Source organism: Nelumbo nucifera, chromosome 4 (assembly GCF_055504915.1).
Source record: "Nelumbo nucifera cultivar China Antique chromosome 4, China Antique-T2T, whole genome shotgun sequence".
In the NCBI taxonomy this organism is placed as follows: domain Eukaryota; kingdom Viridiplantae; phylum Streptophyta; class Magnoliopsida; order Proteales; family Nelumbonaceae; genus Nelumbo; species Nelumbo nucifera.
Window position 1 is genome coordinate 78,069,529 of NC_142652.1, and position 27,666 is coordinate 78,097,194.

General features: G+C 41.5%; 1 protein-coding gene across 1 annotated transcript in view; it reads right to left on the bottom strand.

The window, feature by feature from the left end:
• Positions 1-27,666, bottom strand: part of LOC104605099 (dihydrolipoyl dehydrogenase 2, chloroplastic-like) — a 118,965-nt gene that overhangs the window by 29,413 nt on the left and 61,886 nt on the right. Inside the window, exons 8-11 of the mRNA XM_010269715.3 lie at positions 9,437-9,499; positions 9,269-9,343; positions 9,108-9,186; positions 8,907-9,007 (exon numbers count right to left, since the gene is read on the bottom strand). Coding sequence (XP_010268017.1) covers positions 8,907-9,007; positions 9,108-9,186; positions 9,269-9,343; positions 9,437-9,499 — 318 coding nt within the window. The remainder of the gene's footprint in view (positions 1-8,906; positions 9,008-9,107; positions 9,187-9,268; positions 9,344-9,436; positions 9,500-27,666) is intronic.

The following is a 27,666-nucleotide window of genomic DNA, read 5'->3' on the forward strand; positions in this document are numbered from 1 at the left end:
GTTACAGGTACTTTATCCTTTTTATTGATGACTATTCGCGTTACACTTGGATTTATCTCATGAAATCCAGGGATGAAGTACCAACTATTGTGCAAAAATTTCATGAACTCATCCTCACCCAGTTTAACACCCGTATCAAAATATTCCGTTCTGATAATGCTAAGGAGTATTTTGAGAGAACCCTCTCCACCTATTTTGAAACTTTTGGGGTTATTCATCAAAGTTCTTGTTCCTACACTCCACAACAAAACGGGGTGGCGGAAAGGAAGGACAGACATGTGGTTAAAGTTGCCAGATCCCTCCTGTTTGCATTCCATGATCCTATAAAATTTTGGGGAGATGCTGTTCTTACTGCTACTTTTTTGATCAATCGTATGCCCTCCTGGGTCTTTGGCTTTAAAACCCCCTTTAGTCTTTTCTTCCCGGATGAGGATATCTTTTCTCTTCCTCTCCGTGTTTTTGGGTGCACTTGCTATATGCATATTCACAGTCATCAAAGGCACAAGTTTGAACCTAAGGCTCATATATGTGTTTTTCTGGGGTATGCTTCGACACAGAAGGAATATTGCTGCTTTGATCCAGTTCGTGGCACTCGCTTTGTATCTCAGGATGTCCCCTTTGGTGAGTCAACTCCTTTCTTTAGCATTCCTCCTGAGGGAGAGAAACCTGAAGAGCCCTTTGCTATGTCTCCAACTGTTCCACTTCGCATTCCTTGTGAGTCCTATCATGAGGTGTCCACTTCTCCCACTAGACCTACCTCCGATATTTCTCCTCCTCTTCCACTTCAATCTCCTACTATTCCTCCTCCTCATGTTCTCCAAAGGTGGTACCAAAGGCAGAGATTCAGACATGGGCAGGTTGTTTCCACTCTTTCAGAAGAGCCTCTTGCTCCTCCCATCATTCCTGAGGTAACAGGTCAGCCTTCTTCTGACCCATCTACAACTTTCCTAGACCTTGACCTTCCTATTGCTCTCCGCAAGGGCAAGCGGAAGTGTACAGCCCATTGTATCTCCAAACACCTATCTTACAGCCTTCTCTCTCCTTCCTAATACTCTTTTCTTGAATCTGTTTCTTCCCATGTGATACCCAGGTCCGTACCGGAAGCCTTATCTCAACTTGAATGGAGGGATGCAGGTTGTTTCCACTCCTTTAGAAGAGCCACTTGCTCCTCCCATCATTCCTGAGGTAACAGGTCAGCCTTCTTCTGACCCATCTACAGCTTTCCTAGACCTTGACCTTCCTATTTCTCTCCGCAAGGGCAAGCGGAAGTGTACAGCCCATTGTATCTCCAAACACCTGTCTTACAGCCTTCTCTCTCCTTCCTAATACTCTTTTCTTGCATCTGTCTCTTCCCATGTGATACCCAGGTCCATACCGGAAGCCTTATCTCAACCTGAATGGAGGGATGCTATGATGGCTGAACTGGATGCTTTGCATAGGAACCATACCTAGGATATTGTTGACTTGCCTAAAGGGAAGGAACCAGTGGGTTGTAAATGGGTGTTTGCCATTAAATATCACTCTGATGGCTCTATTGAGAGGTTTAAGGCTAGGCTGGTTGCTAAGGGCTACACTCAAATGTATGGCATTGACTATCTTGAGACATTAGCTCCGGTCACTAAGATGACCTCAGTCAAGGTTTTGTTATCTCTAGCCGCTACTTTTGATTGGCCCCTACACCAGTTTGATGTTAAAAATGCCTTCTTGAATGGCGACCTGCATGAAGAAGTCTATATGTCTTTGCCTCCAAAGGTGTATGGGAAGGAAATGCAAGGCAAGGTGTGTAAACTACAAAAATCTATTTATGGTCTCAAACTGTCTCCTCGGGCTTGGTTTGAGAGGTTTAGGGCTGCTCTTGTCTCCTTTGGCTACACACAAACTCAATCTGATCATAACCTGTTCTTGAAGAGAAATGGCTCTCTGGTGACCTTCTTGATAGTTTATGTTGATGATATTGTGGTCACGGGTAATGACACTCAAGAGGTCAGTAAACTAAAGAGGTTTCTCAATTCTGAATTTGAGATCAAGGATTTGGGAGATCTTCGGTATTTTTTGGGCATTGAAGTTGCTAGATCTAAGGATGGTATCTTCATTTCTTAGCGTAAATATGTCCTTGACCTCCGTGCTGAGACTGGTAAACTTGGAGCTAAACCAATCTCCACTCCTATTGATCCTAATCATAAGCTTTCTGCTACAGATGGTGAGCTTTTATCTGATAAGGGGGTGTTTCAAAGACTGCTTGGGAAGTTGTTATATCTTTGCATGACTCGGCCAGATATTTCCTATGCAGTAAGTGTTATTAGTCAATTTATGCATTCTCCCAGAGATACTCATTTAGCTGCTACAGAAAGGGTTCTGTGTTACTTGAAAGGTACTCCAGGGAAAGGTATTCTATTTGCTAAACATGGACACATGAAGCTGGAAGTTTTCACTGATGCTGATAGGTACTCCAGGTTACTTGAAAGGTACTGTGACAACCAAGCAGCTATCAACATTGCACATAATCCTGTTCAACATGACAGAACTAAGCACATTGAGGTTGATAGACATTTTATAAGGGAAAGAGTTTCCTCAGGAGAAGTTTGTTTGCCATTCATCACATCAGACGAGGAATTGGCTAATATCTTGACCAAGGGAGTTCCAAGAGGGAAAATGACACTATATAAGCAAGTTGGGCATGATTGACATCTATGCTTAGCTTGAGGGGGAGTGTAAAGAGACTGGGCCGAATGGGCCCTACTATCTTCTCTTTTAATATCTTTTCTTTTATTGTTGGCTAATGGGCCTCTCTTAATGGGCCTGTTATTTCTTTTTGTTTAATCTCTTTATGTTACTGCCTAGCTGGCCGCCCACTTAAGGGCATACTTGTCATTACTCTAACTTTAATTCTTAATAAAAAGGGTTAGAGGAGAAAGGAGAGAGGATTTGATTTCTTCTTCTTCTTCCTTCTCTTTTTGCCTTCTTCTTCTCTTGTATTTCTGCTCTTAATTCTCTTCTTCCTCTCCTTCTAATCTTCAAATTTACACCTAATATTTGAGGACTGATTTGCATCTTGTAGGAGGTAACCTGGTCTCCTGGAGGAGTAAGAAGCAAAGTGTTGTTTCTCGTTCTAGTGCAGAAGCTGAATACAGGTCCATGGCTAATGGTATGGCTGAAATCCTATGGTTGAAATCACTATTTGAGGAGTTGGGTATTGCTTATGAGAAGCCCTTAATGCTGTATTGTGATAATCAGGTTGCTATTAATATAGCTCATAATCTGGTATAGCACGACAGAACTAAGCATATTGAAGTAGACCGACGTTTTGTCAGAGAAAGGGTTTCATCTCAAGAAGTGTGTCTTCCGTATATCACCTCCACCATGCAGCTTGCAGATCTTCTCACCAAGGCTGTTCCAAGGAAGAAGTTAGAGGCAGATCTATGCAAGTTGGGAATGACAAATATCTATTCCCAACTTGAGGGGGAGTGTAGAGAACAATGATGTGGACTCCAATGATGTGGTCCCCACAGTGTTCGTATGGCAGCAATATTTCTGTTAGATATGATAGTGTTAGTTGGTAGTTATTTCAACTTTATTATTAGTTATTTCTTATTCTATTTGCCATGTAAGCAATAAGGGCAATTCAGCCCTTTTACAATTAGCCAATAGTTATATAAATACTAAGAGTGGGTCGGCAGAAATCATAACCTTTCCTCTCTCTTTTTTGAAATTCTCTTCGTGTACCTCTTCCCTTCTTCTCTTCTCTTCTTCTTCTATTCAAATTTTCATCATTTTTTTCTTTTTAATTCAAGACTGATTGTAGTCTAGATCAACTACTGATGGGATGCAGGTGTATCAAGGCAGGCTAACCTAGCAGCACCTTGGAAAACCATCCTCAACTTTCTTCCTCAGTTTCTCAAGTTTGTCAGGCACGAAGTTTGTTTCAGTAACCCTGTCCGGTTTTGGGAGGATATTTGGGTGGGAAATACCCCTTTAAAAGACCTTTTCCCCTTGTTTTTTTTTTAATGTAATAAGATTCACCAATGATACCAATAAGAGTAGACCAAGAGTGACAACCAGTATGAGAAGATTCGATGAGTTCATAAATGTTGTTGAGTTATGGGAGATCCCTATGCCACTTGGTCAAATCTGCAAAAAAAAATCCAATTTGTTCCAAACTTGATAAGTTCTTGTTTACAGTGGACTGGGAAGAAAATTGGGGAGACCTAGTTTCAAGGGCTTTGCCTAGAGTTACTTCTGGTCATTGGCCAATTTCAATTTGCAAAGAAGAGCATCGAGGGAGAGGCCTTGCTCCTTTTAGATTCGAAAATATGTAGCTGAATCATCCAAGTTTTACAAGATAAGTGAAGGAGTTGTGGCCAAAGAGCAACCCGGAAGTCCTTTGGGAAGGAATGAATTTCCATCGTAAGTTGAAGGAGATGAAGGGTAAAATAAAAGATTAGAACATTCATCAGTTTGGTAGGTTAGAAGAATGGAAGCAAGAATTGTTGAACCAAATTGAGGCTTTGGATACCAAGGAAGGGAAAGGAAATTTTGGGGAAAATGATAGGGCTGAGAGGTGGTCACTAAGGAAGCAACTGGAGGATATATTGGTTAAAGAAAAAATTAGTTGGAGACAAAAGTCAAGGCACTTGTGGCTAAAGGAAGGAGATAGGAACACAAGGTTTTTTCACGCAATGGCAAGTGCTAGGAAGTAGAAACTACATTTCTAACCTTGAGGTGAATGGAGAATCAATTACACAACACAATGAAATAGCTAGGGTCTTTGTGGAACATTTCAAATCTATATTTAGAAGGCCTCTAAATGGGAGAATAAGCATAGATGATGGCCTGGAGTGGACAAAGATCTTTGAGGATTCTAAGGTGTGGCTAGAAAGAAATTTCGACCTCGATGAAATCAAGGAAGCAATTTTTTCCATGGATAGAGCTAAGGCTCCAAGGCCAGATGGTTATACAATTGCCTTTTATCAAGATTGTTGGGATTTTTTAAAGTTAGATATTCTAAAGGTGTTCAATGAGTTTTTTGATAGAGTGATAAACCCGGGGCTGAATTCCACTTCCATTGCTCTTATCCCAAAGAAGCCAGATGCAATTCATCCCTATGAGTTTAGACCTGTCATCTTGGTGAATAGCCTCTATAAGATAATTGCTAAGGTTCTCTTTCGGAGAATTAGGATAGTGCTTCCTTCTATAATCTCACTAAATCAAGGGGCATTTGTAGGAAATGGACAAATCATTGATCAGATTCTAGTTGCAAATGAAAGCTTGGAGGATTATAAAAGAAATGGAAAGAAAGGATTAGTTTGTAAGATTGATTTGGAAAAGGCTTATGATTTGGTGGATTGGTCCTTCATCTCAAAGGTGTTGAGGAACTTTGGGTTTGGAGAAAAGTGGCGCAAATGGATTAAGGGTTGCCTTGAGTCTTTCCATTATACAGTCTTGGTGAATGGAATAGTAGTGGATCACTTTCCTACAATCAAAGGAATTAGACAAGGTGACCCCCTATACCCTTTCCTATTTACCCTTGTTGCAAAGGCCCTTGGGAAGTTAATTGAAAGAGCTTAATGCAAGAAGTTTGGTGAGAGGTTGGAGAGAGGTTGGAGAGTTGGTAGGGATAGGGTTCCAGTTACACATCTACAGTTTGCTGATGACACCATTTTATTTTGTGATGGGGTTGATACTAGAAGGGTGACAAATTTGATGTTGGTAGTGCAGTTATTTGAGAGGGTTCCAAATCTGAAAATACATTTCAACAAAAGTCGTGTTTTGGGGTGAACTTGAATGAGAGCCTGAGAGGGAGATACAAGAGTGTGCCTCTATAATGAACTATGAGGTCTCTTAGTCGCCAATGAAGTATCTGGGACTTCCCTTGGGAGATAATCCTAGGAATAAAAGTTTTTGGAACCCTATGATAGACAATTTCACTAAGAGGTTGGCCACTTGGAAGAAAAATTACTTATCTTTGGGAGGGAGAATCACTTTGATTAGGTCCACATCAGAAAATCTGCCAATGTATTTCTTATGTGTTTCTAAAATTCCAGTGGGAGTGGGCAAAAGACTAGAAAAGTTAATGAGAGGCTTTTTGTGGGAGCCTGGGGAGGAAAGGAAGGACCATAGGGTCAGTTGGGACCTAGTTTGCAGGAGTAAAACTGATGGTGGTCTAGGTTTATTGGGGAAGTGGTTGTGGAGGCTGCCTTATTTTATATCTTTTGCAAGGCTACACAATAGGGGGTAGCCCATCCCCCAACCCAGGTGCAGGCAGGATTCGATCCCAAGTCTCTGCTACAACTAGTAGGAGACCTTACCAACCAGCTGGTTGGCACCTTGCATTGTGGAGGTTGTCTTTGGACAAGGATAAATTGTGGGCTAAGGTGGTTCTTAGCATTAATGGGTTGTCGGATGTTGGTTGGGATGCTGGAGTGCTAGCTCGAGCTACAAATGCTTCTCCTTGGAGGTCTATACATGCTGTCCTTCCTCTTTTCCTACCTTTTGTCAGGTACAATCTTTGCTTAGGGGGACCTTATTAAATTCTAGGAACATGTTTGGGTGGATGAGTCTTCTCTGAAAGCTCAGTTTTATTCTTTGTTCTCTATCTCAAGTTTCAAGTAGGGGTGTTCAAATTCGGTTCATGAACTGAAAACCAAACCGAACCGAATAGGCAAGTTCGGTTTGGTTAATTTGGATAACGGTTCAGTCAGAGACTTAGAGAGACAAAGACTTTCCAGTTTCCAATTTCCACTTTCCAAGTTTCCAGGGCAGACTTCCAGACTGGGAAAAGAGACACTCAGACTAAAGCAAGAGACTCAGGGATGAGAAGGGACAACCAGTACTGTGGCTCTGTGAGAAAGGAGGAAAAGAGACACTCAGGCTGAATCGAGAGACTCGGAGAAGGGACAGCTGATACTGTGACTCTGTGAGAGAGGAGGAAAAGAGACACTTAGACTGAACAGAGAAACTCAGAGAAGGGACTGTGAGTTTTCTGTTTTTCCATGATTTTCAATCTTGATTATTACTTATTGGTTTATTATTGTATATTGCATTTGGTTATACTTATTTGTAACTTTTTTTTTGTGTTGTTCAATCTCACTCTTTTAAATTTCCATCAAACAATTGTTGACAATCCACAATCTTGGAATCCATGTCTGTTAAGAAGAAAATTATGGTACAACATTACAGACAAGTCTCCTTCTTCCAAGCTTCCAGTGGTTGATTGATCAGGAGGATATTGAGTCAAGAAAATTGCATAAGGATTTGAACTCTCTACCAAGTCGGTTGCATTTAATTCAGTATGTATAAGGTACTACAATGTCATGATCTGAATTGTTATTAAAAAAAAAAAACACTCTAATGGGCTCAACCGAACCAAACTCAGATTGGGACTTGGGCTTTAGGAGAGGGATTAGAGATTTGGAATTAGACCATGTGTTGGGCCTAGACCTTCTTGGTGCTTGTCTCCCAACTGGTGCATTCTATGCAAGGCCAATGGTGAGAGCTGTTATCACTAGTTAATTTCTTGTTAGTTTATCCTTTCTTTTTGGAATTGGTTTATTTTTTTGTTTGGTCGCAAGTGGACTCCCCCCAGTGTGAGAAGAAAGAAATCAAAGGATTTTCCTGGATAAGGAAAGGAGCTTAACTGCAATTCTAGAGGTTGTTACAATTAGTGTGCTTCAGTGGGTTAAATCCTTAAAAATGTTGGAGGATATACCAACAGGGCTGTTGATTAATAACTGGGAGGAAGTGTCCAAATCTGCACCTAGGAAAGAGGTTTATAATCCTTTGTGGTCTCCACCAGCTGAAGGGTACATAAAGTTAAACTTTGATGGAAGCAGTGAAGGCAACCCCAGGCCATTCTCAGCACCGGAAATTACTACAGCACCGGCCAGAGGCATTCTCACCTCTAGGCCCTCAAAACGGCAACTCCTTTTCAGCCCTTTATTGAATCTTCAATCAGATCAGCTGTAGGATGATGAAACCTACTATGAAGCTGGCGGCGAACCCAGGAAGAAGACAGCAGCAAGAAAAAGAACACGAGACCTTAATGCTCTGTGAATAAACCCTAGTTGTTTCTAGGTCAAAGTAGAGAAGAAGACAGAAGAAAGAGAAGAGAAAGAAGAAGAAGGAGAGGAGAAGAGTGTTCGGCCAGACTAGAAGAGAGGATGTTCAAAAGTCACTCTCCTAGCTGACCCACTTGACTTTTATTCATAAAACTTAAGTTACAAGAAAGACAATTTTGTCCCTCATAGAAGATGGGACACATAACTTAAACTCAGATACAATAGACATTTCACTTTCAATAAGATACACAAGAATGACCAAAATATCCCTGACTCGAGCATTCTAACAGGAGAAATTGGTCAGCAGTAGCGAGATGTTCTTCCATCAAGAACAGGGTAGTTACAAGGTGGCTTCCCCTGACTGAAGGTTCACTGAAGCTAAATTTCAATGGGAGAAGTTTTTTTTTTTTTTTTTCTTCAAGAAAAAAGGTTGTTCTTCTGTACTCTGGTCCTTTGGGATTCGGAGATTCTGTTAGGTCCGAATTACTACTGCTGTACAAGGGATGCAATTTGCAAACCAATTGGGGGTACAACAACTAATTATTGAAGGGGACTCCAAGGTGGTTATTGGCCGGTTGAAGAATCCTGAGGATGCTGTTTGGTGCTATAAGAACGAAATAAGGAGGATTTATTGGCTGATAAGGAATATGTCGGTTTCTATTCAGTTCTCTCCAAGAACTGTTGTATGAGATTATAAATCTGAATCAGTTTCTGAATTAATAAAATTTCACTATGACTCGTAAAAAAAAAAAAAAAAAAAACTGAACAGAATGTAAAGAAATTTAAAAAAAAAATCCATATCAAATACACAATAATATAGTAGGAGAAAATCTGAGAAGCTAACAAATTTACCTCTGTCAAACCAACAAAACTAATTTCAGGGTGAGTGAAGCAGGCTGCCGGGATGCTCAAATGATTCAGCACATGATCCTTTCCAGAAACTTGTTCAACAACTATGTTTAAAGATATGCAATGGATTCGGTGGGTGAATATATAAATAGAAAACATATTTACTACATGATTGAGAGAAAGCAAAAGGGGGCTAGGTCGTACCAGAGATCCCTTGTGCACTTGCAGCATGAGCAAGCATCATTTTCCCATTTGCATCACCAATGCAATATACATGAGGCACCTAGTTATTAAATATCATGTTAGAGTTTTCTGGTTGATATACTCAAAATTGTGGAACCAATGAAATGAAAATCATGACAAACCAGTTTGCCATTCTTGTCAATTACTCTCATGCACTCATCAACAGGAACAAAACCACGTTGCGTCTCCACATTAATCTGCAGATAAACCAAGCTAGTTACTTGAACTAAATGACTTTGTTCTTCACAAATGCATCTGGTTTATCACTTCTAGAAGAATGAAATACTTACATTATCCAAGCCAAGCCCTTTTGTAAATGGAGCCCTTCCAGTTGCAATAAGTGCAGCATCCACCTACATAAATAGCAATAGTTGGAGCTTTGTCACTAGCACCATAACACTTCCACCTTATTCTCTTTCTTTTCTTTTAGTTTTTAATAATCCTGGATTAGATATATTGTTTTCATTCAAAGACCCAATAAATAGCATCACATGCTCAAAGAACAGCAATAGTAATTGGTTAAAAGCTAGCTTAATAGAAATTATTTTTCCCTTTTTTTTTTGTTTGGGGGAGGGGCAGAGGATTTTACTCAACAAAAGAGAGGGAGGGAGAGAAACACACATGCACACGCTCCGACCATCCAAATATAGAAAACATGTCAGAAATGTTGGGAATATCGTATAGAAGTATTGTAAAAGTTATAGACATGGTGGTCAAGCGATGAAAGAAATCAAGTGGCAGGCAAGAAGTCACCAATAAAAATAATCTCATCTAAATAAGGAGATGGAGAAGACTGGTGAAAGGAGCTTCGTGAAGGCTGGGAGATGGATAAGACTGGTGAAAGTGGAAGCTAAGACCCTGCTCTTTGAGAGTCTCAAAGTTCAAGGAAGGCCTGCTTTGAAGATAAAGGAGTTGAGAATGGAGATGGTGCTATTAGTAGGGGTCAAAGCAATAGAATGGTTTCAAGAATTTGTAGAAGAAGCTATTTCTCAGAGAAGAGAGCTGGCTTGCAAGAGTTCGAAGATTGAGGATGGAAGAGAGTTTAAAGCAGAGAGGAAATCAAATGCTAACTTTCTATTTGAGAAAGGAAAAAAACATATGATATGCTTACCCAAAGGTAGGAAAAGTGAAGGTTGGAAGAAAATATTAACAGTTCTCCAAGTTCTTGAAACAGGAGGAACAGCAAGAAGCCCAGCCCCCCAACAAGGAAAGGGAAGTTCCAATAGTATTGGATGAACCTGGTACTGTAGAGGAGGCTCCGGAGAAGAAGGAACTTCTCAAAGATGTCCAAGTATTCAGTGGAAAAGGAACTAAAAGCTGCAGGATGATAGTTAACAGAGGTATGGAGGATTGGAAAAAGAAATGGATGGTTCAAACTAGGCAGAAACCACATGACTGGAAGCTAGTTGCAAAAGCTTTGTTGAAAGAGTTAAAATTAGAAAAGCTCCATTGTCATTACCTTTTGAAAAATATAAGATGGTAGTGGTTTTATTGGAGAATGAGAAAGATGTAGCAGCATTGAGTTTCAATTATGGTGCTGGTTATGTGACAGTACCAGAATGGTGTCCTCTATCAAATGCAAAAGAAACTGGAGTTGAAGATAACATTTTTGTTAGATCATCAAGTTGCCCTTTCATATGTGGAAGGAAGAGGTTTTTGAATCTCTGGCTTCCTTATGCAGCACACAACTTGCTGGAGTTTTTGCCTGTGACCTTCATTCAGCTGCTATAAAATTAAACAATGCTAAACCAGAAGAGATTCCCAGAAAAGTAGAGATTGTTACAGGCGGGTTGTCCTATTCTGTGTCGTTGACCTCATCCATGGAAGCCTCACTGTGGAAGGAAGGTATAAGGGAGGAAGATGAACAGGTAGAGAGGGATAGTTTACATGGCAACTGTTGGTTCGCCAGGGCAGTAGGAAGTGCATGTTACACCAAAAGGGAAGAATGGAGCTGTCATGTAGAGAAAGCCAACCGGAAGTGTGGCAGATGGGTTAGCTAAACACGGTATTCAGAGACAGTCCATGTTTTGGGCTGTTTTGTAAATATTGAAAGTGGTTTTGGGCCTGATCTTTGCCCACAACTCCTTATTGTACTCCTTTTTTATAATTAATAATAAAATTTTCTTGTGTTGCTGATAAAAAAAAAACGGCAGACGGGAGAGCTGTTAACTAAAAATGTAGGAAGAATGGTCAAAGGTGGCATTTCATATGTACAGAAAGAGGTTTTTTGAAAGAAGGGTTGGTGATTGATCGAGAAGGTGGTGGGGTGAAGCAAACTGGTGAGTTGAACCGGGTGAGATAATTGGGTCAGACCCACTTGCGTGACTGTATTAAGTAAACACACGAGGGAGGGGGGTTAAAATGGGAAATGGGCCCAACTCTTTAAACTTTAAGCTAAAAGGCCCTTTGGCCGAAAGTGGGCTGAGTTCAAGGCCCATAGAAGAGCCGACACATGAGGACTTAAAGGCTCATGTGAGCCAAATTAGAGGGTCAATGGTGGACGATCGTTCGGGTCCATCATTGTCCTCGGCTAGGGTTAGATGGTCAGTCCCAAGCAAGAAATTCTCAGTGGCACAGTCGAACCTGCAATGGATTCCAAGTAAAGGGAAATGCATCGCTTCATCGAAAAAACGCAATACAAAGTTTTTCCAACGAGCCAACGACGGTTGGGGATAAAAAACGGAGGATATTGGGAGCTCAAGTGACAACAGTTCCAACATAGATTCTTATGAATTGTCAAGTATTGGCAATGTGGAGGAGGACGAGACTTTAACTTTGGAAGCATAGGAAAGTTTCCATATGGATGCCCTCTTTAAGGAGGGCTCTAAGGCGGCTTCAGGTATTCAAGAAGACGTACCCCCAGATAGGCCAAATGCAGATGCTAATATGGTGAAGGGAAAGGAAGTCAAAGCTGAAAGAGGTCAGGACACTGCCCCATCCTTAGAGGAGCCAGAGGCTTTGCGTGTATTGTCCAGGGAGGGGTGAGTTAGAAAGGGCTATTCCTAGTGACAGAGGTATATCCAACCCAAGGTAATATCAACCAACAAACTCCTTCGAGTAAGTAGGCTAACAATCCTTGTCCAGTTTTTAGTCAAACCTTGTCGATATCCCCAGTTCTTTGACTCAAAACCCAAGTACATGTATAAATTCGGTTTTGGTTACTGACTTGGGTGTTCAGCCAGACACAGGTACTTATGAAGCCCATCCAGGTGCCCTGCCTTTGCAAGAAGGTGTGGATAGAGGGTTGGTGGTGGAGATGGGGGAAGTAGAAGAAAATTGGGGGAAGGACAAGGATGAAGCTAATAGAATTTGGACTTTAACAAGTGTTCTGTTTGAGGAGCTTAAAGAAAAGAAGGTAGGTGAAGAAGGGCAGATGCTAAAACGGATAAGGGAGTTAGAGAGGGAGGGGTGTTGGAAAAAGAACTCAATGAGGAGGGTGAGTTAACTCCGAAAGGAAAGGAAATGGAGGTAAGGGAGAGCCTAAAGAAAAGGAATGAGGTTCTGAAGGCTTATCCTAGGAAGAGTGAGGAAAAAAAGAGGGGGAAAAAAGAAGAAAACAGAAGTGGAGAGGTTGATTTTTGATGTGGAAGAGAACATAGAGAGTTTAATGGAAGAGGGGAAAGGAGGAAGAGAACAAGATAGGTAGATTCTTTGTGGTTAGGGCCTAATAGTTCATAGTATCATGAAGTTAGTAAGCTTGAATTTCAGAGTATTGGGGAGTTCTAGAAAGAGGAGCTTGACCAAAGACTTGCTTAGAAGAAAAGGACCAAATATTGTTATGATTCAAGAAACAAAACTAAGAGATTTGGATATGAGATGGATTAGAAGTATTTGGGAATCAAGAGGTATTATCTGGTTGGTGGTGCCTTCTTGGGGGCATCAGGGGGAGTTTTAACCATGTGGAAAAATGAAGTATTGGAATCAATGGAAGAATTGATTGGAAGGTGTTAGAGTCGGCTGTACAAGGGTAGTACAGTCCTTTTATGTTTAGTTATATATGTATTGCTCTGCTGATGTGGCCCTCACTTAAGTGAGGGCACAATGGTAATCCTTGTATATCTTAGAAGAGTATAAATAAAAGAAGGGCCGACTAGAGGTTTTGAGATTTTTTCTCTCTAGTTCGGCTGTGACTTTTCTCCTTTTTCTTCACTTTCTCCTTCTCCTTCTCTCTCTTTTTTCCTTCTCTTTCTTCTGATCTGAACATCGTTTTCTCCTTTTGGGGGTTTCCATGCCTCCAATGAGTGCAGTTGTTGTGGTTTTGTGTGGTTGGTAGAAAACCCTCTACTCACAATTCGAAGGGGGCTGGTTTTGTGATGGTGACAGTGCAGACTTGGTACCCTCTACTCGACAGGTACATGATCTTCGAACTAAGTTGTGATATGTAGCAAGTTTCTTTTATATGTTGCAGAACTGAAAATATTATTCGTGAGGTGTGTTGTGAGGGTTTCTAGTGCTGACAGTAAACAGCAACAGTAGTGCTGTTGCTGAAAGTGGTAAACAGTTGTGAATATTATTGCTGAAACAGTGGTGAATAGTTGTGAGTGTTGCTGCTGAAACCTAGTACTAGGAACCCTAGTGGTGTTCAGTCATTCGTGTGGAGTGTGGTGATTTATTAGGGCAGTAGAGTAACAATTTAGTGGTACAACCTCCCACTGTTTTTTTTGTTCAGTCATGGGAGACAACAGTGAATACAAATCAAGTTTGATGGTGCCTTCTGATTATCTGAATGTGCAGATGACCTCTATAAAACTGAATGGTGAGAATTATGTCCCTTGGGCTAAGTCTGTTGAAGTATTCCTGAAAGCCAAAAAGAAAGTGAAACATTTGAGGGAAGATAAACCCTCAATTGATTCCCCAGGATATGATGAATGGGAGCAGGAGGATGCTCAAATTATGACTTGGCTATGGAACAGCATGGAATCCAAAATTAGTGTGAACTTCATGTTTTTAGATACAGCCAAGGAAGTCTGGGATCATGCAAGGAAACTATATTCTGGACAAGATAACACTACTAGGGTTTACCAACTGTACCAAGAGTACTTCAATCTGCAACAAGGGAATCAGAGTCTTGAGGACTATTATGTCAATATGAGAAATTTACGAAATGAGTTGAATGTTTATCATCTTCTTACACCTGATGTCAAAATTCAGCAACAACAAAGAGAGCAATTGGATGTGACCAGATTTTTAGTAGGGCTGAAATCTGAGTATGAACCGTAAGGGCACAGATATTAGGTGGATCTGCTCTTCCCTCTCTTAAGGAAGTGTTTGCTCGTCTTTGGAGGATTTCAGTTGGACCCATAGAGACTTCCACTATGTCAGATAGGTCTGCATTTGTAGTTACGAGAGGGGGAGGTCGTGGTGGTAGAGGAGGTCAGCATGGACATGGTAGTGGTGGTGGACCCATGTATGGTCGTGGTGGTGGTGGAATGTATAATCGTGGTGGTGGTCGTGTTGGAGGACGAGATTCAGGGGGAGCTCGTGGTAGGGGATGTGGTAATACTCAGAGAAGGTGTACTCATTGTGGTATGGAGGGACATACTATCAACTTTTGCTATGATCTCCATGGCCCACCTTCAACCTGGGCAAATCATGCAGCTGTAAATGGTGGTAGCTCAAGACAAGAATCTCAAGTCACTGATCAGATCCCTACTACATCTACAGATACTTCCAGAAAGGAGATGGTGAGTGTTTCACGGGATGAGTATGAGCGGTTCATTCAGGGTACATTTCAACAGAACACAGCTACCCTTGCACACACAGGTACGGCTTGTCTGGCATCCACACCTTCCCGTTGGATTATAGATTCTGGAGCTTCCGATCATATGACTGGAACTCTAGGTGTGTTTTCATCCATTTCTCCATCCTCCACTTCCCAATTTGTTACGCTTGCCAATGGCTCTACATCAGCCATATGTGGTGTTGGTAATGTTGACACTGACTCATTATCCCTCTCCTCAGTTTTACATGTTCCCAAATTTCCCTTTAACCTGATGTCTGTTAGTAAATTGACTCAGTCTCTTAATTGCTCAATAACTTTTTACCCTTCCTCTTGTGTGTTTCAGGATCTCAAGACAGGGATGAAGATTGGTGGAGGGCATGAAGTTGGTGGACTATATTATCTTGATGGAGGTGGTTTGGCAACAACTCTTCAGTTATTTGTTCCGTAGTTGCGTTGTCTTTCTAATTTAAATTGTGAGTCGTGTCAGTTTGGGAAACATCATCGTGTCTCCTTTAGTCCTAGAGTTGATAGTCGTACATCGAGTCCTTTTTCTTTAGTCCATTCGGACATCTGGGGTCCAAACAGAGTAGTGTCTTATAATGGTTACAAGTACTTTGTAATTTTTGTTGATGATTATTCAAGGATGACATGGCTTTACCATATGAAAGAAAAGAGCGAATTGTTTTCTATCTTCCAGAAATTTTATGCTGAAATTCGCAATCAATTTGGTGTAAATATTAAAATTCTTCGTTCTGATAATGGTCGCGAGTATTTTTCCACACACTTTCAAGAATATTTGGAACAACATGGAATTATCCATCAAACCTCATGTACCTACACCCCTCAACAAAATGTGGTGGCTGAAAGAAAAAACCGTCACCTTTTGGAAACTACTCGGTCCCTCTTACATCAGATGAATGTCCCCAAACCCTTTTGGAGTGATACTGTACTCACATCTTGCTTTCTTATTAACCGCATGCCCATGTCTATCCTTGAAGGTCAGTCCCCTTTCTTTGTTTTGTTTCCCACGTTGTCTCTTTTTCCCCTTACTCCCAGAGTTTTTGGATGTGTGTGTTTCGTTCATAATCTTGGGCCTGGAATGGACAAGTTAGATGCTAGATCCACTAAGTGTGTCTTTCTTGGCTATTCCAGGACTCAAAAAGGGTATAAGTGTTATAACCCTCGTTCTCAGCGTTCTTTTGTGTGTTCTGATGTTACATTTTTTGAGTCTATTCCTTTCTTCTCTAGGTCGGATACTTCTCCTCTGTTGCCATCACCCCCTCTTCCAGTTCCTGTTGAGGATCCCGTTCCTCTTGTTCCGGTCGTGACCCAGTCTTTGCCTCCAGTGCAGCTACCTGCGAGAGGACCACCTATCCGGCAAGTGTATACACATCGTCAGGCATCGGCTCCTCCCCTAGCTTCGTCACAGTCGACAGATCCAGCAATTGATCCCACCCCAGCCCCAACTCCTAGTTCTGACCTTGATCTTCCTATTGCTTTGCGGAAAGGTAAACACAGTTGCACTCTCCATCCCATTTCCAATTTTGTTTCTGTATCTCACATTTCGGCTTCCCATCGACAGTTTGTTTCTATGTTATCCTCTGTCTCTGTTCCCAAGGATGTCTAGGAAGCCCTAAACTCTCCAGGGTGGCGCCAAGCAATGGAAGAAGAACTCTCGGCCTTGACTCGTACTCATACGTGGAACCTCACTACTCTTCCTCCTGGTAAGAATGTGGTCGGCTGTAAGTGGGTGTACATGGTTAAATACTTACCTGATGGAAGTGTTGAACGGTTGAAAAAGCTCGGTTAATTGCCAAAGGTTATTCACAGCAGTGTGGTATTGATTATACAGACACCTCTCCGGTTGCCAAAATTGGGTCAGTTCGTGTTCTAATTTCTCTTGCTGCTATGTTTGATTGGCCCTTGTTTCAACTTGACATCAAGAATGCCTTTTTACATGGTGAAATTCTTGAGGAGGTGTACATGGAGCACCCACCAGGGTTTGTTGCTCAGGGGGAGGGTGAGAAGGTCTGTAGACTTAAGAAGGCTATTTATGGACTTAAACAATCTCCCCATGCATGGTTTGGGAGATTTAGTGAAGTGGTGAAGAAGTTTGGAAAGAAACAGTGTCAGGTTAATCATTCTATATTCAGCTATGAATCAAATGTTGGGAAGATTCTCTTGGTGGTATATGTAGCCGACATTGTTATCACAGCCAGTGACAGACCAGGAATTGACAGGTTGAAGACTTACTTGCATGATCACTTCCAGACAAAGGATCTTGGCAAATTAAGATACTTCCTAAGGATAGAGGTTGCAAGGTCCAAGAATGGTATTAATCTGTGCCAAAGGAAATATGTTCTTGATTTGCTAGAGGAAACAGGGTTGTTGGGTGCCAGACCAGTTGAAACACCTATGGAACTAAATGCTAGATTGGGTGGTGATACAGGTGAGGAGTTTGAGGATTCGGGAAGGTACAGAAGGCTGGTGGGTAAGCTTAATTACCTAACCATCACTCAACCTGATATCTCATTTGCGGTCAGTGTAGTGAGTCAATTTATACAGAATCCGAGAATCCCACACTGGGAGGCAGTTCTAAGGATTGTAAGGTATTTGAAGGGTGCTCCAGGTCGTGGTTTGTTGTATAAGAGTGGAGGAAGTCTTGAGATAAAGGGATACATGGATGCTGATTGGGCCGGGTCCATATCTAACAGAAGGTCCACTACAGGGTATTGCACTTTTCTTGGTGGGAACTTAGTGACATGGAAGAGTAAGAAGCAGACAGTGGTAGCAAGAAGCAGTGCAGAGGCTGAATATAGGGATATGGCTCACACAACATGCGAACTGGTGTGGTTGAAGCATCTACTAGAGGAGATGGGATACTCGATTGACACTCCTATGAAGCTATACTATGATAACCAAGTTGCAGTTCATATCTCCACTAATCCAGTGTTTCATGAAAGGACGAAGCACATAGAAGTGGATTGCCACTTTGTACGTGAGAAGGTGCTTAGTGGAGTGACAAAGTACAACATATGTGAACACAGGAAATCAATGGGCAGATTTGTTTACCAAAGGGTTGAATCGGGGAAGAGTGGACTACATATGTAACAAGCTGGGACTATATGACATATACTCACCAGCTTGAGGGGAAGTGTTAGAGTCGACTGTACAAGGGTAGTACAGTCCTTTTATGTTTAGCTATGTATGTATTGCTCTGCTGATGTGGCCCTCACTTAAGTGAAGGTACAATGGTAATCCTTGTATATCTTAGAAGAGTATAAATAAAAGAAGGGCCGACTAGAGGTTTTGAGATTTTTTCTCTCTAGTTCGGTTGTGACTTTTCTCCTTCTTTTTCTTCTCTTTCTCCTTCTCCTCTCTCTTTTTTCCTTCTCTTTCTTCTGATCTGAACATATATGAACATCTAATCTGAGTTTTATCAGAAGGTTCTCTATTTCAGTGAAGTTCAGAAATATTGAAGATGGCTTCGTGTGGGTTCTGACAAATGTATCTGGTCCCAATAGTTATATGGAAAGGAATGAAATGTGGGAAGAGTTATACGCAATAAGAGGCTTGTGGGGTGGTCCTTGGTGATTGGGGGGGGGGGATTTTAATGAGGTTAGGTTAACTGATGAAACTAATAATCCCCACCAACACATTGCAACAAGCATGAGGAAGTTTAATGAGTTCGTTGAAAGTTGTGAGCTGAAAGAACCCCCTTTGATGCAAGCAAGATTTACTTGCTCTAATTTTCAAGAGAATCCATTGTGCTCAAAGTTGGATAGATTCCTCTAAACCTAGAGTGGGAGAATCAGTGGGGAGATTTGGGAGCTAGAGCTTTACCGAGAGCAACTTCAAACCATTACCCTATTAAATTGGGTTCTGAAACTGTAGAGATGGGCCGAATGGCCCATAGGCTGTCATTCTATGTTATGTTTATGTTTTCCTCTGTAATGGGCCTTATTCTGGGCCCATACTCTTATATACTCTGTTTTTGTAATTTCTTGCCCACCCAAGGGCCTCTCTGTAATAATTCAAAGATTAACTTAATAAAATATTTTAACCTCTCACTCTCTAACTCTCATTGCCGCCAGCTCTCTCTCTCTCTCATCTTTTTAATCTTCTCTTGTTTGTTTTCTGGTTTTGCATCTAATCTCAAGCAGTTCTATACTTCAAGAGGGTTGTTTTCAACTTGGTATCAGAGTAGGCCAGAGCTTGGCGTGACCCTCATGTGGTTCTAGTCCAACCAACTGCATGAGGATGTTCTAGGGCTGGAGGTTTAAAGTCTTTCGCCTGGTTCTTGGAGGTCATTGGAGAGTGCCCAAGTCTCTACCCACTTGGAGAATAGTTCGGTGACTAGGAAGAATCAGAGAGAAAGGTGTTTGGCCTGATTTGAAGCTCAAATCAAAGATTCACATACTGTAAGTTACTGCAGTTATTGCTGGGTTATTTTTCTTTGCTTGGGAAGGCTGTTAAAGTACTCAAAACCCCTCTCCATTCTGCCCTACTGTTCGGCTGTTGCTGGACTGATTCAAGTCAGAGATTTCTGGGTTATTTTGGGGAGCAGTTCGACTGTTGTTGGACTATCAAGTTGATGAAACTGGTTTGGACTCAGTGGTATTAGTCTCTAATTCAGCCCAGCCTTTTCTTGGACCTATACGAAATACTATTGAAGTGGTTTCTACTAGTTATCAGTAGGGTGTTAACTACTGCACACAGAGTGTTTGTTAAAAGGCCTCTTAAGGACTGTGGACTGTTATTTCTTCTCTTTGGGACAACGGTTGTTGGGGACCCGGAATACTTTGTGTTTGAAGGTCTGTTGGTTGCCCCTTTAAGGCTGAAATAGTATTTCTTCTTCAAGAAAGAGCTGCCACCGAGCTTGGCCGTCACGGTTGTCAAGACTGAACTGATTTTGTGAGTTGTGTGGTGTTGCCGATTCAGCTCAAACCAAGTTCATCAAGAATCCCTGTACTTTGAGAAACTTATTAAAACCCTAATTGGAACTTTTTCATGATGGACTACTCAGACCTTGAAAGCAAGAGTGTTGCTGAATATGGACAGACTTTGGGAACCCCAACCGATTCTATGTTGGCTTTAACTACAGTTAAACTTGATGGGACCAACTACTTGGCATGGTCACAATCAGTGAAAATCCATATTTGTAGCAGAGGAAAATGAGGGCTTGTTTCTGGGAGCAAGAAAGCTCCCCCAGAGGATGATCCATCTTATGAGAGATGGATGCAAGAGAATTACACAGTGATTGGGTGGTTTGTGAATTCAATGCAGCCACAGATTAGTCAACACTATCTTTGGATGAACTCGGCCAAGGAAATCTGGGATAGTTTGCAGAAACCTACTCCCAAAAATTGAATGTTACCAGAGCCTATAAACTGAGGAGTGATGTGAAGAATCTAAGACAGGGGGAGAAATCCCTTGCGGCATACTTCTCAACCCTAAAATCTTTATGGCAAGAGATTGATCTGATAGAGGCTGTAACATGGGATACCCCCAATGATGCTGAAACATACAGGAAATTAGTTGAAAGGAATAGGGTCTTTGAGTTCCTAACTGGGCTGAATCCTGAATATGATATCACAAAGCATAACATTTTGTCAAAGGAAAGTGTTTCATTGTCGTAAGCATATGCTTTGGTCAACAGTGAAGAGAGTAGAAGACAAGTACAGGTTCAAGGAGTTGGCACCAATGATCATTTTGCAAATATGGGGATTAAACCCAAAGGAGTTATAGGGGCTCCCATTGGCACAGGAAAGAAGGAGGTGGTCTATGAATATTGCAAGAAGCCGAAACACACCAAGGACAAGGCTGGAAATTGCATCCCAGTCTTGTCCCTGTTCGATTCCAGAAGAAAATTGATAGTAGAAAGACAGGGAGTGCAAATGCAGCCATGGGTACAGATACAGAAGCTAAGTCTGCCTGTGCACAGTTGGAAGCCATGAAAGCTGAGTATGAGAAGTTTGGAAAGATGATCAGCCATCTTGAAGGTGTAATTTCATCATCCAACCCTTCTAGGAATTCAGCCACCACCGCATTTGCTCACTCAGGTATAAGAGCTTCTGCTAACCATGCATCCACCTCAGGTAATCCTAAGACCCCTTGGATCATAGACTCATGTGCTTCTGATCACATGACCAACCTTTCCACTCTGTTTGTTTCGTATGATTTGCTTCCTGGTCGTGACAAAATCACCTTAGCTGATGGTTCTCTTGCCTCTATTTCTGTCAAGGGAACTGATAAGGCTACAGACTCCTTACTCTTATCTTCCACTCTTCATGTACCTAAATTAAATACCAATTTATTATCTGTAAGTAGCTTGACCAAGTCATTGAATTGTTGTGTAACCTTTTTCCCTTCTCACTGTGTTTCAAGACCTGGAGTCTCAGAAGGTGATTGGGAGTGGCCATGAAGCGAATGGAATATACTTGCTCAACACTCTTGACCAATGCTTTGATCATCCCAAGAATGTTGCTTTTGGTTCTATTTCTTCAGAGTTTGTCAGTCGAATTATGTTGAGTCATTGTCGGTTGGGTCATTTACCTTTTTCTGCTTTAAGTCATTTACTTCCCAAATTGTTTAAGGGAGTCGGTGTGTCCAGCCTCAATTGTGAGTCATGTCAGTTATCAAAGTATTATAGAAACAATTACCTTGTGAGCAATAAAAGATCTTCTTTTCCTTTTCATATTGTGCACTCTGACGTGTGGGGGCCTTACCACTTATCTTCTATGGGGGGCTACAGATATTCCATCCTGTTTATTGATGACTTTTCTAGATTCACTTGGATATACCTAATGAAATCCCGTGATGAAGTCCTAAGACTTGTGAGGCAATTTCATGAGCTTGTTTTAACTCAATTTGATACCAGAATTAAGGTTTTCAGATATAACAATGCAAAAGAGTATTTTCAGAAGAGTTTATCCTTATATCTCTTTGACATGGGGGTTATTCATCAAAGCTCATGAGTTAGAACCCCTGAACAAAATGGAGTTGCTAAAAGGAAAAATGGACATATTGTTGAAGTTGCAAGGAGCCTTTTGTTTGCCTCACATGTTCCCACAAGATTTTGGGGTGATGCTGTTCTTACTGCTACCTATCTCATAAACCGTATGCCATCCAGGGTTTTAGGGTTTAAATCCCCCTTCAGTCTTCTTCATCCAAACAAGGATCTCTTCTCGATTCCTCTTCGTGTGTTTGGCTGTACCTGTTATGTTCACATTCCAAGTGCCCAGAAACATAAGTTTGAACCAAAAGCCCACAAATGCATCTTCCTTGGTTACTCCCCCACACAAAAGGGTTATTGTTGTTTTGATCCAAAGACTGGCACTCGACATGTCTCTATGGATGTTACCTTTGATGAGCTTTCTCCTTTTTATGGTTCCTCTCAGGAATGACATTGTCAACAGGGGGAGAGTCTGTCACAAGTATTTGCGCTTCCTCTTCCTGTCCCAGTTGAGTCACTTGACAAGCCTGTATCCTCACCAAATGAATCAAAGGAGGATCAACCACTTCATTCCTCTTGCCGTAGTGCCCCTATTTCCTTACCTCCTCATCCTACCCATAATCCCAAAGTGTATCAAAGGCAAAGATCTAGGAATGAGCAAGTTGTTTCCCTTACAACAGATGAGGCTCATACATTCCCAATCACAGATGAGATAACAGGTACTGTTTCAGCCTCTTTGGAACCATCTTTCCCAAATCTTGATGTCCCCATTGCTGTTAGGAAAGGAAAGCGGAAGTGCACTGCACACTACATTTCCAAACACCTTTCTTATGATCTACTTTCTCCTTCATACTTTGCCTACCTCTCTTCAATTGCTTCTAACCCCATTCCTAGGTCTGTATCAGAACCTCTTGGGATTCCAGAATGGAGAGATGCCATGAAGTCTGAAATGGATGCTCTACACAAAAATGAAACTTGGGAGGTGGTGAATTTGCCTGAAGGGAAGGATCCAGTTGGGTGCAAGTGGGTTTTTACCATTAAATATAGGGCTGATGGGACCATTGAGAGGTACAAGGCCAGACTTGTTGCAAAAGGCTACACACAGACATATGGGATTGACTACCTGGAGACCTTTGCCCTTGTTGCCAAGATGACATTTGTGAGGGTTCTCTTATCTCCGGCAGTTCACTTTGATTGGCCTCTTTATCAGTTGGATGTAAAGAATGCGTTTCTGAATGGTGACTTACATGAGGAGGTCTACATGTGTCCCACCAGGAATGTATGGGAAAGATATGCAAGGAAAGGTATGCAAATTGAAGAAATCACTTTATGGCCTCAAACAGTCTCCTAGAGCCTGGTTTGAGAAATTTAGAGCTACACTTGTTAAATTCGGCTATGTTCAGACACAGTCAGATCATACCCTCTTTGTGAAGAAAAGTGGATCTCTAGCAGTGTATCTCATTGTGTATGTTGATGACATTATAGTGACTGGTGATGATGCCTCAGGCATTCGGGCCCTTAAGTCTTACCTCCGTACAGAATTTGAGATTAAGGATCTGGGGGAGTTGAGATACTTCCTTGGCATAGAAGTTGCTAGATCCCAGGATGGGATTCTTATTTCCTAGAGGAAATATGTCCTTGATTTGCGGTCTGAAATTGGAAAAATGGGTGCTAGACCAGTTTCAACTCCCGATGATATGAGTCACAAACTTTCAGCTTCGGATGGAACATTGTTGGAAGACAAAGGGGTCTTTCAGAGACTTCTAGGGAAACTTCTGTACCTGTGCATGACTCGGCCAGATATTGCGTATGCTGTCAGTTGTATTAGCTAGTTCATGCATGCTCCTAGAGATACTCATATGGCAGCAACAGAATGAATTTTGTGCTATCTGAAAGGCTCTCCAGGAAAAGGAATTCTATTTACCAAGCATGGTCATCTGAAACTTGAAGCCTATACTGATGTTGATTGGGCTGGAAATATTGATGATAGAAGATCTACTTCAGGGTATTGCAGTCTGGTGGCTGGTAATGTTGTCTCTTGGAGGAGTAAGAAACAATCAGTTGTGGCCCGATCCTCCGCAGAAGCAGAGTATAGAGCCATGGCACATGGAGTCTCTAAATTGTTGTGGCTAAGGTCCTTAATGGAAGAACTTGGGATTGATCATGACAAACCCATGATGTTGTACTGTGATAATCAGGCTGCCATCAACAACCCAGTACAACATGATAGAACCAACCATATTGACGTTGATAGACACTTTATTCGAGAAAGTCTCTTCCGGTGAAGTGTGTCTTCCATTCATTACTTCTAAAGGACAATTGGCAGATTTCCTCATCAAGGGTATTTCCAAGGAAAGGCTTCAACATGACACTGACAAGTTGGGCATGATTAACATCTATGCTCAGCTTGAGGGGGAGTGTAGAGGAGATGGGCCGAATGGCCCATAGGCTGTCATTCTATGTTATGTTTATGTTTTCCTCTGTAATGGGCCTTATTCTGGGCCCATACTCTTATATACTATGTTTTTGTAATTTCTTGCCCACCCAAGGGCCTCTCTGTAATAATTCAAAGATTAACTTAATAAAATGTTTTAGAGTGTTAGAGGGAGAATCAGTTCGAACCTCTCACTCTCTAACTCTCATCGCCGCCAGCTCTCTCTCTCTCATCTTGTTAATCTTCTGTTGTTTGTTTTCTGGTTTTGCATCTAATCTCAAGCAGTTCTATACTTCAAGAGGGCTGTTTTCAACTGAAACCTTTATGTCAGTCCCTACTCCTTTTAGAGTCAAAAACACATGGCTAACTAACCAAATTTTGTGAGGAAAATAGAGATGTGGTGGAATGAGGACTTAAGGGGAGTGGAGTGGAAGGGTGTAAAGTTCCATAGGAAATTGCAGAGATTGAAAGAAAAGATAAAGGAGTGGAATAGAGAGTGTAAAGAGACTAGGCCGAATGGGCCCTAGCATCTTCTCTTGTATTATCTTTTATTTTATTGTTAGCTAATGGGCCTCTCTTAATGGGCATGTTATTTCTCTTTGTTTAATTTCTTTATGTTACTGCCTAGCTATCCGCCCACTTAAGGGCATACTTCATCACTCTATTTTTAATACTTGATAAAAAGGGTTAGAGGAGAAAGGAGAACAGATTCGACTTCTTCTTCTCTTTCCTTCTCTTTTCCCATATTCTTCTCTTGTATTGCTGCTCTCACTTATCTTCTTCCTTTCTTCTAATCTTCAAGTTTACACCTAAGATTTGAGGACTGATTTGCATCTTTATCAGAGCAGTTCGATTTCTTCCTTTTTTCTTTCTTTCTTTCCCATACACCTAAAACCCTAGCCGACAGGTGTATGGAGAGATAGGTTCTCTATAGTACAGAGGATCTCTGGCCTAGTTGGTAGAGGATTTGGAGAGTTTAAATCTGGTTGGATATTGCCAAGAAGCGGTGCTGTTCTGTTGCTGCCCAAAACCCTAGCCGACTAGAGATTTTCGAAGGTACCAGGTAAAGGTGATGCCTGGTTGTGGCGCTCTATGCTTGGGAGGTGTCTTGTGACTTCTAAAGGAGGGAGGTTCAGGTTTGGAAGAGTTTGGGAAGGTCTGGTAGGAGCGGCTGCATCTTCTCCCTCCCTCCCCAACAGCTGGACGAAGCAAAACCCTAGTTTTCAAGCAATTGAGTTCTGGTTTGACTTCAAGCAAGTTTATACAGACAAAATTTCTGGTTCTTTGATTTTCGTTTGACTAATGGAGACATACGGAAGTGAGTTCAAGCAAGTGCCGATTTCAGGCCATGGCTCGGTAGATTCCGTTTTGACTGGTGTAACCAAAACCAAGCTAGATGAGACAAATTATCTTGCTTGGGCACAGTCTATAAGAATTTATGTCTGTAGTAGAGGAAAACTCGGGTATCTCAGGTAGTAAAGTGAGACCCAAGAAGACTGACCCTGAATTTGAAAAATGGATGCAAGAGAACTATACCGTCATAGGATGGTTGGTCAATTCTATGCAACCTCATATAAGTCAGCACCATCTCTGGATGTCTTCGGCTAAGGAGATATGGGACAGTGTTACTGAGACCTATTCACAGAAATTGAATGTAGCCAGAGTATATAAGTTGAAAAGTGATGTGAAGAACCTAAGACAGGGGGAGAAGAGTGTAGCAATCTACTACTCTATACTGAAATCCCTATGGCAGGAAATTGATGTTATGGAGAGACAGTTGTATGGGAGAGAAAGAATGATGCTGAAATGTATAGAAAGTTGGTGGAGAGAAATAGGGTGTTTGAATTACTCACTGGACTCAACCCTGAGTTTGACATCATTAGGCAAAATATCTTGGCCAGAGATGAGGTTACTCTTTCACAGGCATATGCTATGATAAGTAGTGAGGAGAGTAGGCGGCAGGTTCAGTTGCAGGGTCCACCTACAGAACATTTTGCACATGCTGGAATAAAGCCAAAGGGCCCTACTGAGAAAAAGGAGCAGATATGTGAATATTGCAAGAAACCGAGGCATACAAAGGACACTTGCTGGAAACTTCATCCTAGGCTTTCCCTGATAGGTTTAAGAATAACAACTCTAAGAAGGGCAGTCAGGTGGGAAAACCTAAGACAGCTAATGTTGCTACAGTACCTGAAGGGGGAAATAAGGAGAGTGAGGAGAAATCAACCATTGAGCAGTTGGCAGCAATGAAGGCGGATTTTGAAAAGTATGGGAGGCTCCTAAATCACTTGGAAGCTACGGTTTCTTCAGCTAACCATTCCAACAACACGTCATCTTCATCAGCATTTGCTCACTCAGGTATTCGTGCTTCTGCAAATCATGCTTCAGTTTCAGGTAATCATAAAATCCATTGGATTATTGATTCCAGTGCATCAGATCATATGACCAGCCTGTCAAATCTCTTCTGCTCATACCACCTTTTCTCTGGAAAAGAGAAAATATCCCGCTGATGGGTCTCTTGCTCCATCTCTAGTAAAGGGGATATAAAGGCCTCTGACACCCTTTATTTATCCTCTGTCCTTCATGTCCCTAAACTTAACACAAATCTTTTATCTGTTAGCAGCTTAACTAAATCCATGAATTGCAACATAACTTTCTTTCCCACTCATTGTGTTTTTTAGGACCTGCAGTCTCAGAGGATGATTGGGAGTGGCCATGAGGCGAACGGAATATACTTGCTGGACACACCGGATCGAGCTGTGGGACCACCTCATGGAGTTGCTTTAGAGTCAGTTTTGTCAGAGTCTGTTAACAAAATTTTGTTATGCCACCTTCGTTTTGGTCATTTGTCAGTTCTGCTTTGAGTCATTTGTTTCCAAATATGTTTAAGGGAGTGTCTTTATCGAGTCTTCATTGTGAGTCGTGTGAACTGGCAAAGCATTGTAGACATTCCTATTCAGTAAGCAATAAAAGATCTCTTACTGCTTTCCATATTGTTCACTCTGATGTGTGGGGGCCATATCATTTGCCAACTATGGGGGGTTACAGGTACTTTATCCTTTTTATTGATGACTATTCGCGTTACACTTGAATTTATCTCAAGAAATCCAGGGATGAAGTACCAGCTATTGGGCAAAAATGTCATGAACTCCTCCTCACCCAGTTTAACACCCGTATCAAAATATTCCGTTCTAATAATGCTAAGGAGTATTTTGAGAGAACCCTCTCCACCTATTTTGAAACTTTTGGGGTTATTCATCAAAGTTCTTGTTCCTACACTCCACAACAAAATGGGGTGGCGGAAAGGAAGAACAGACATGTGGTTGAAGTTGCTAGATCCCTCCTGTTTGCATCCCATGTTCCTATAAAATTTTGGGGAGATGTTGTTCTTACTGCTACTTTTTTGATC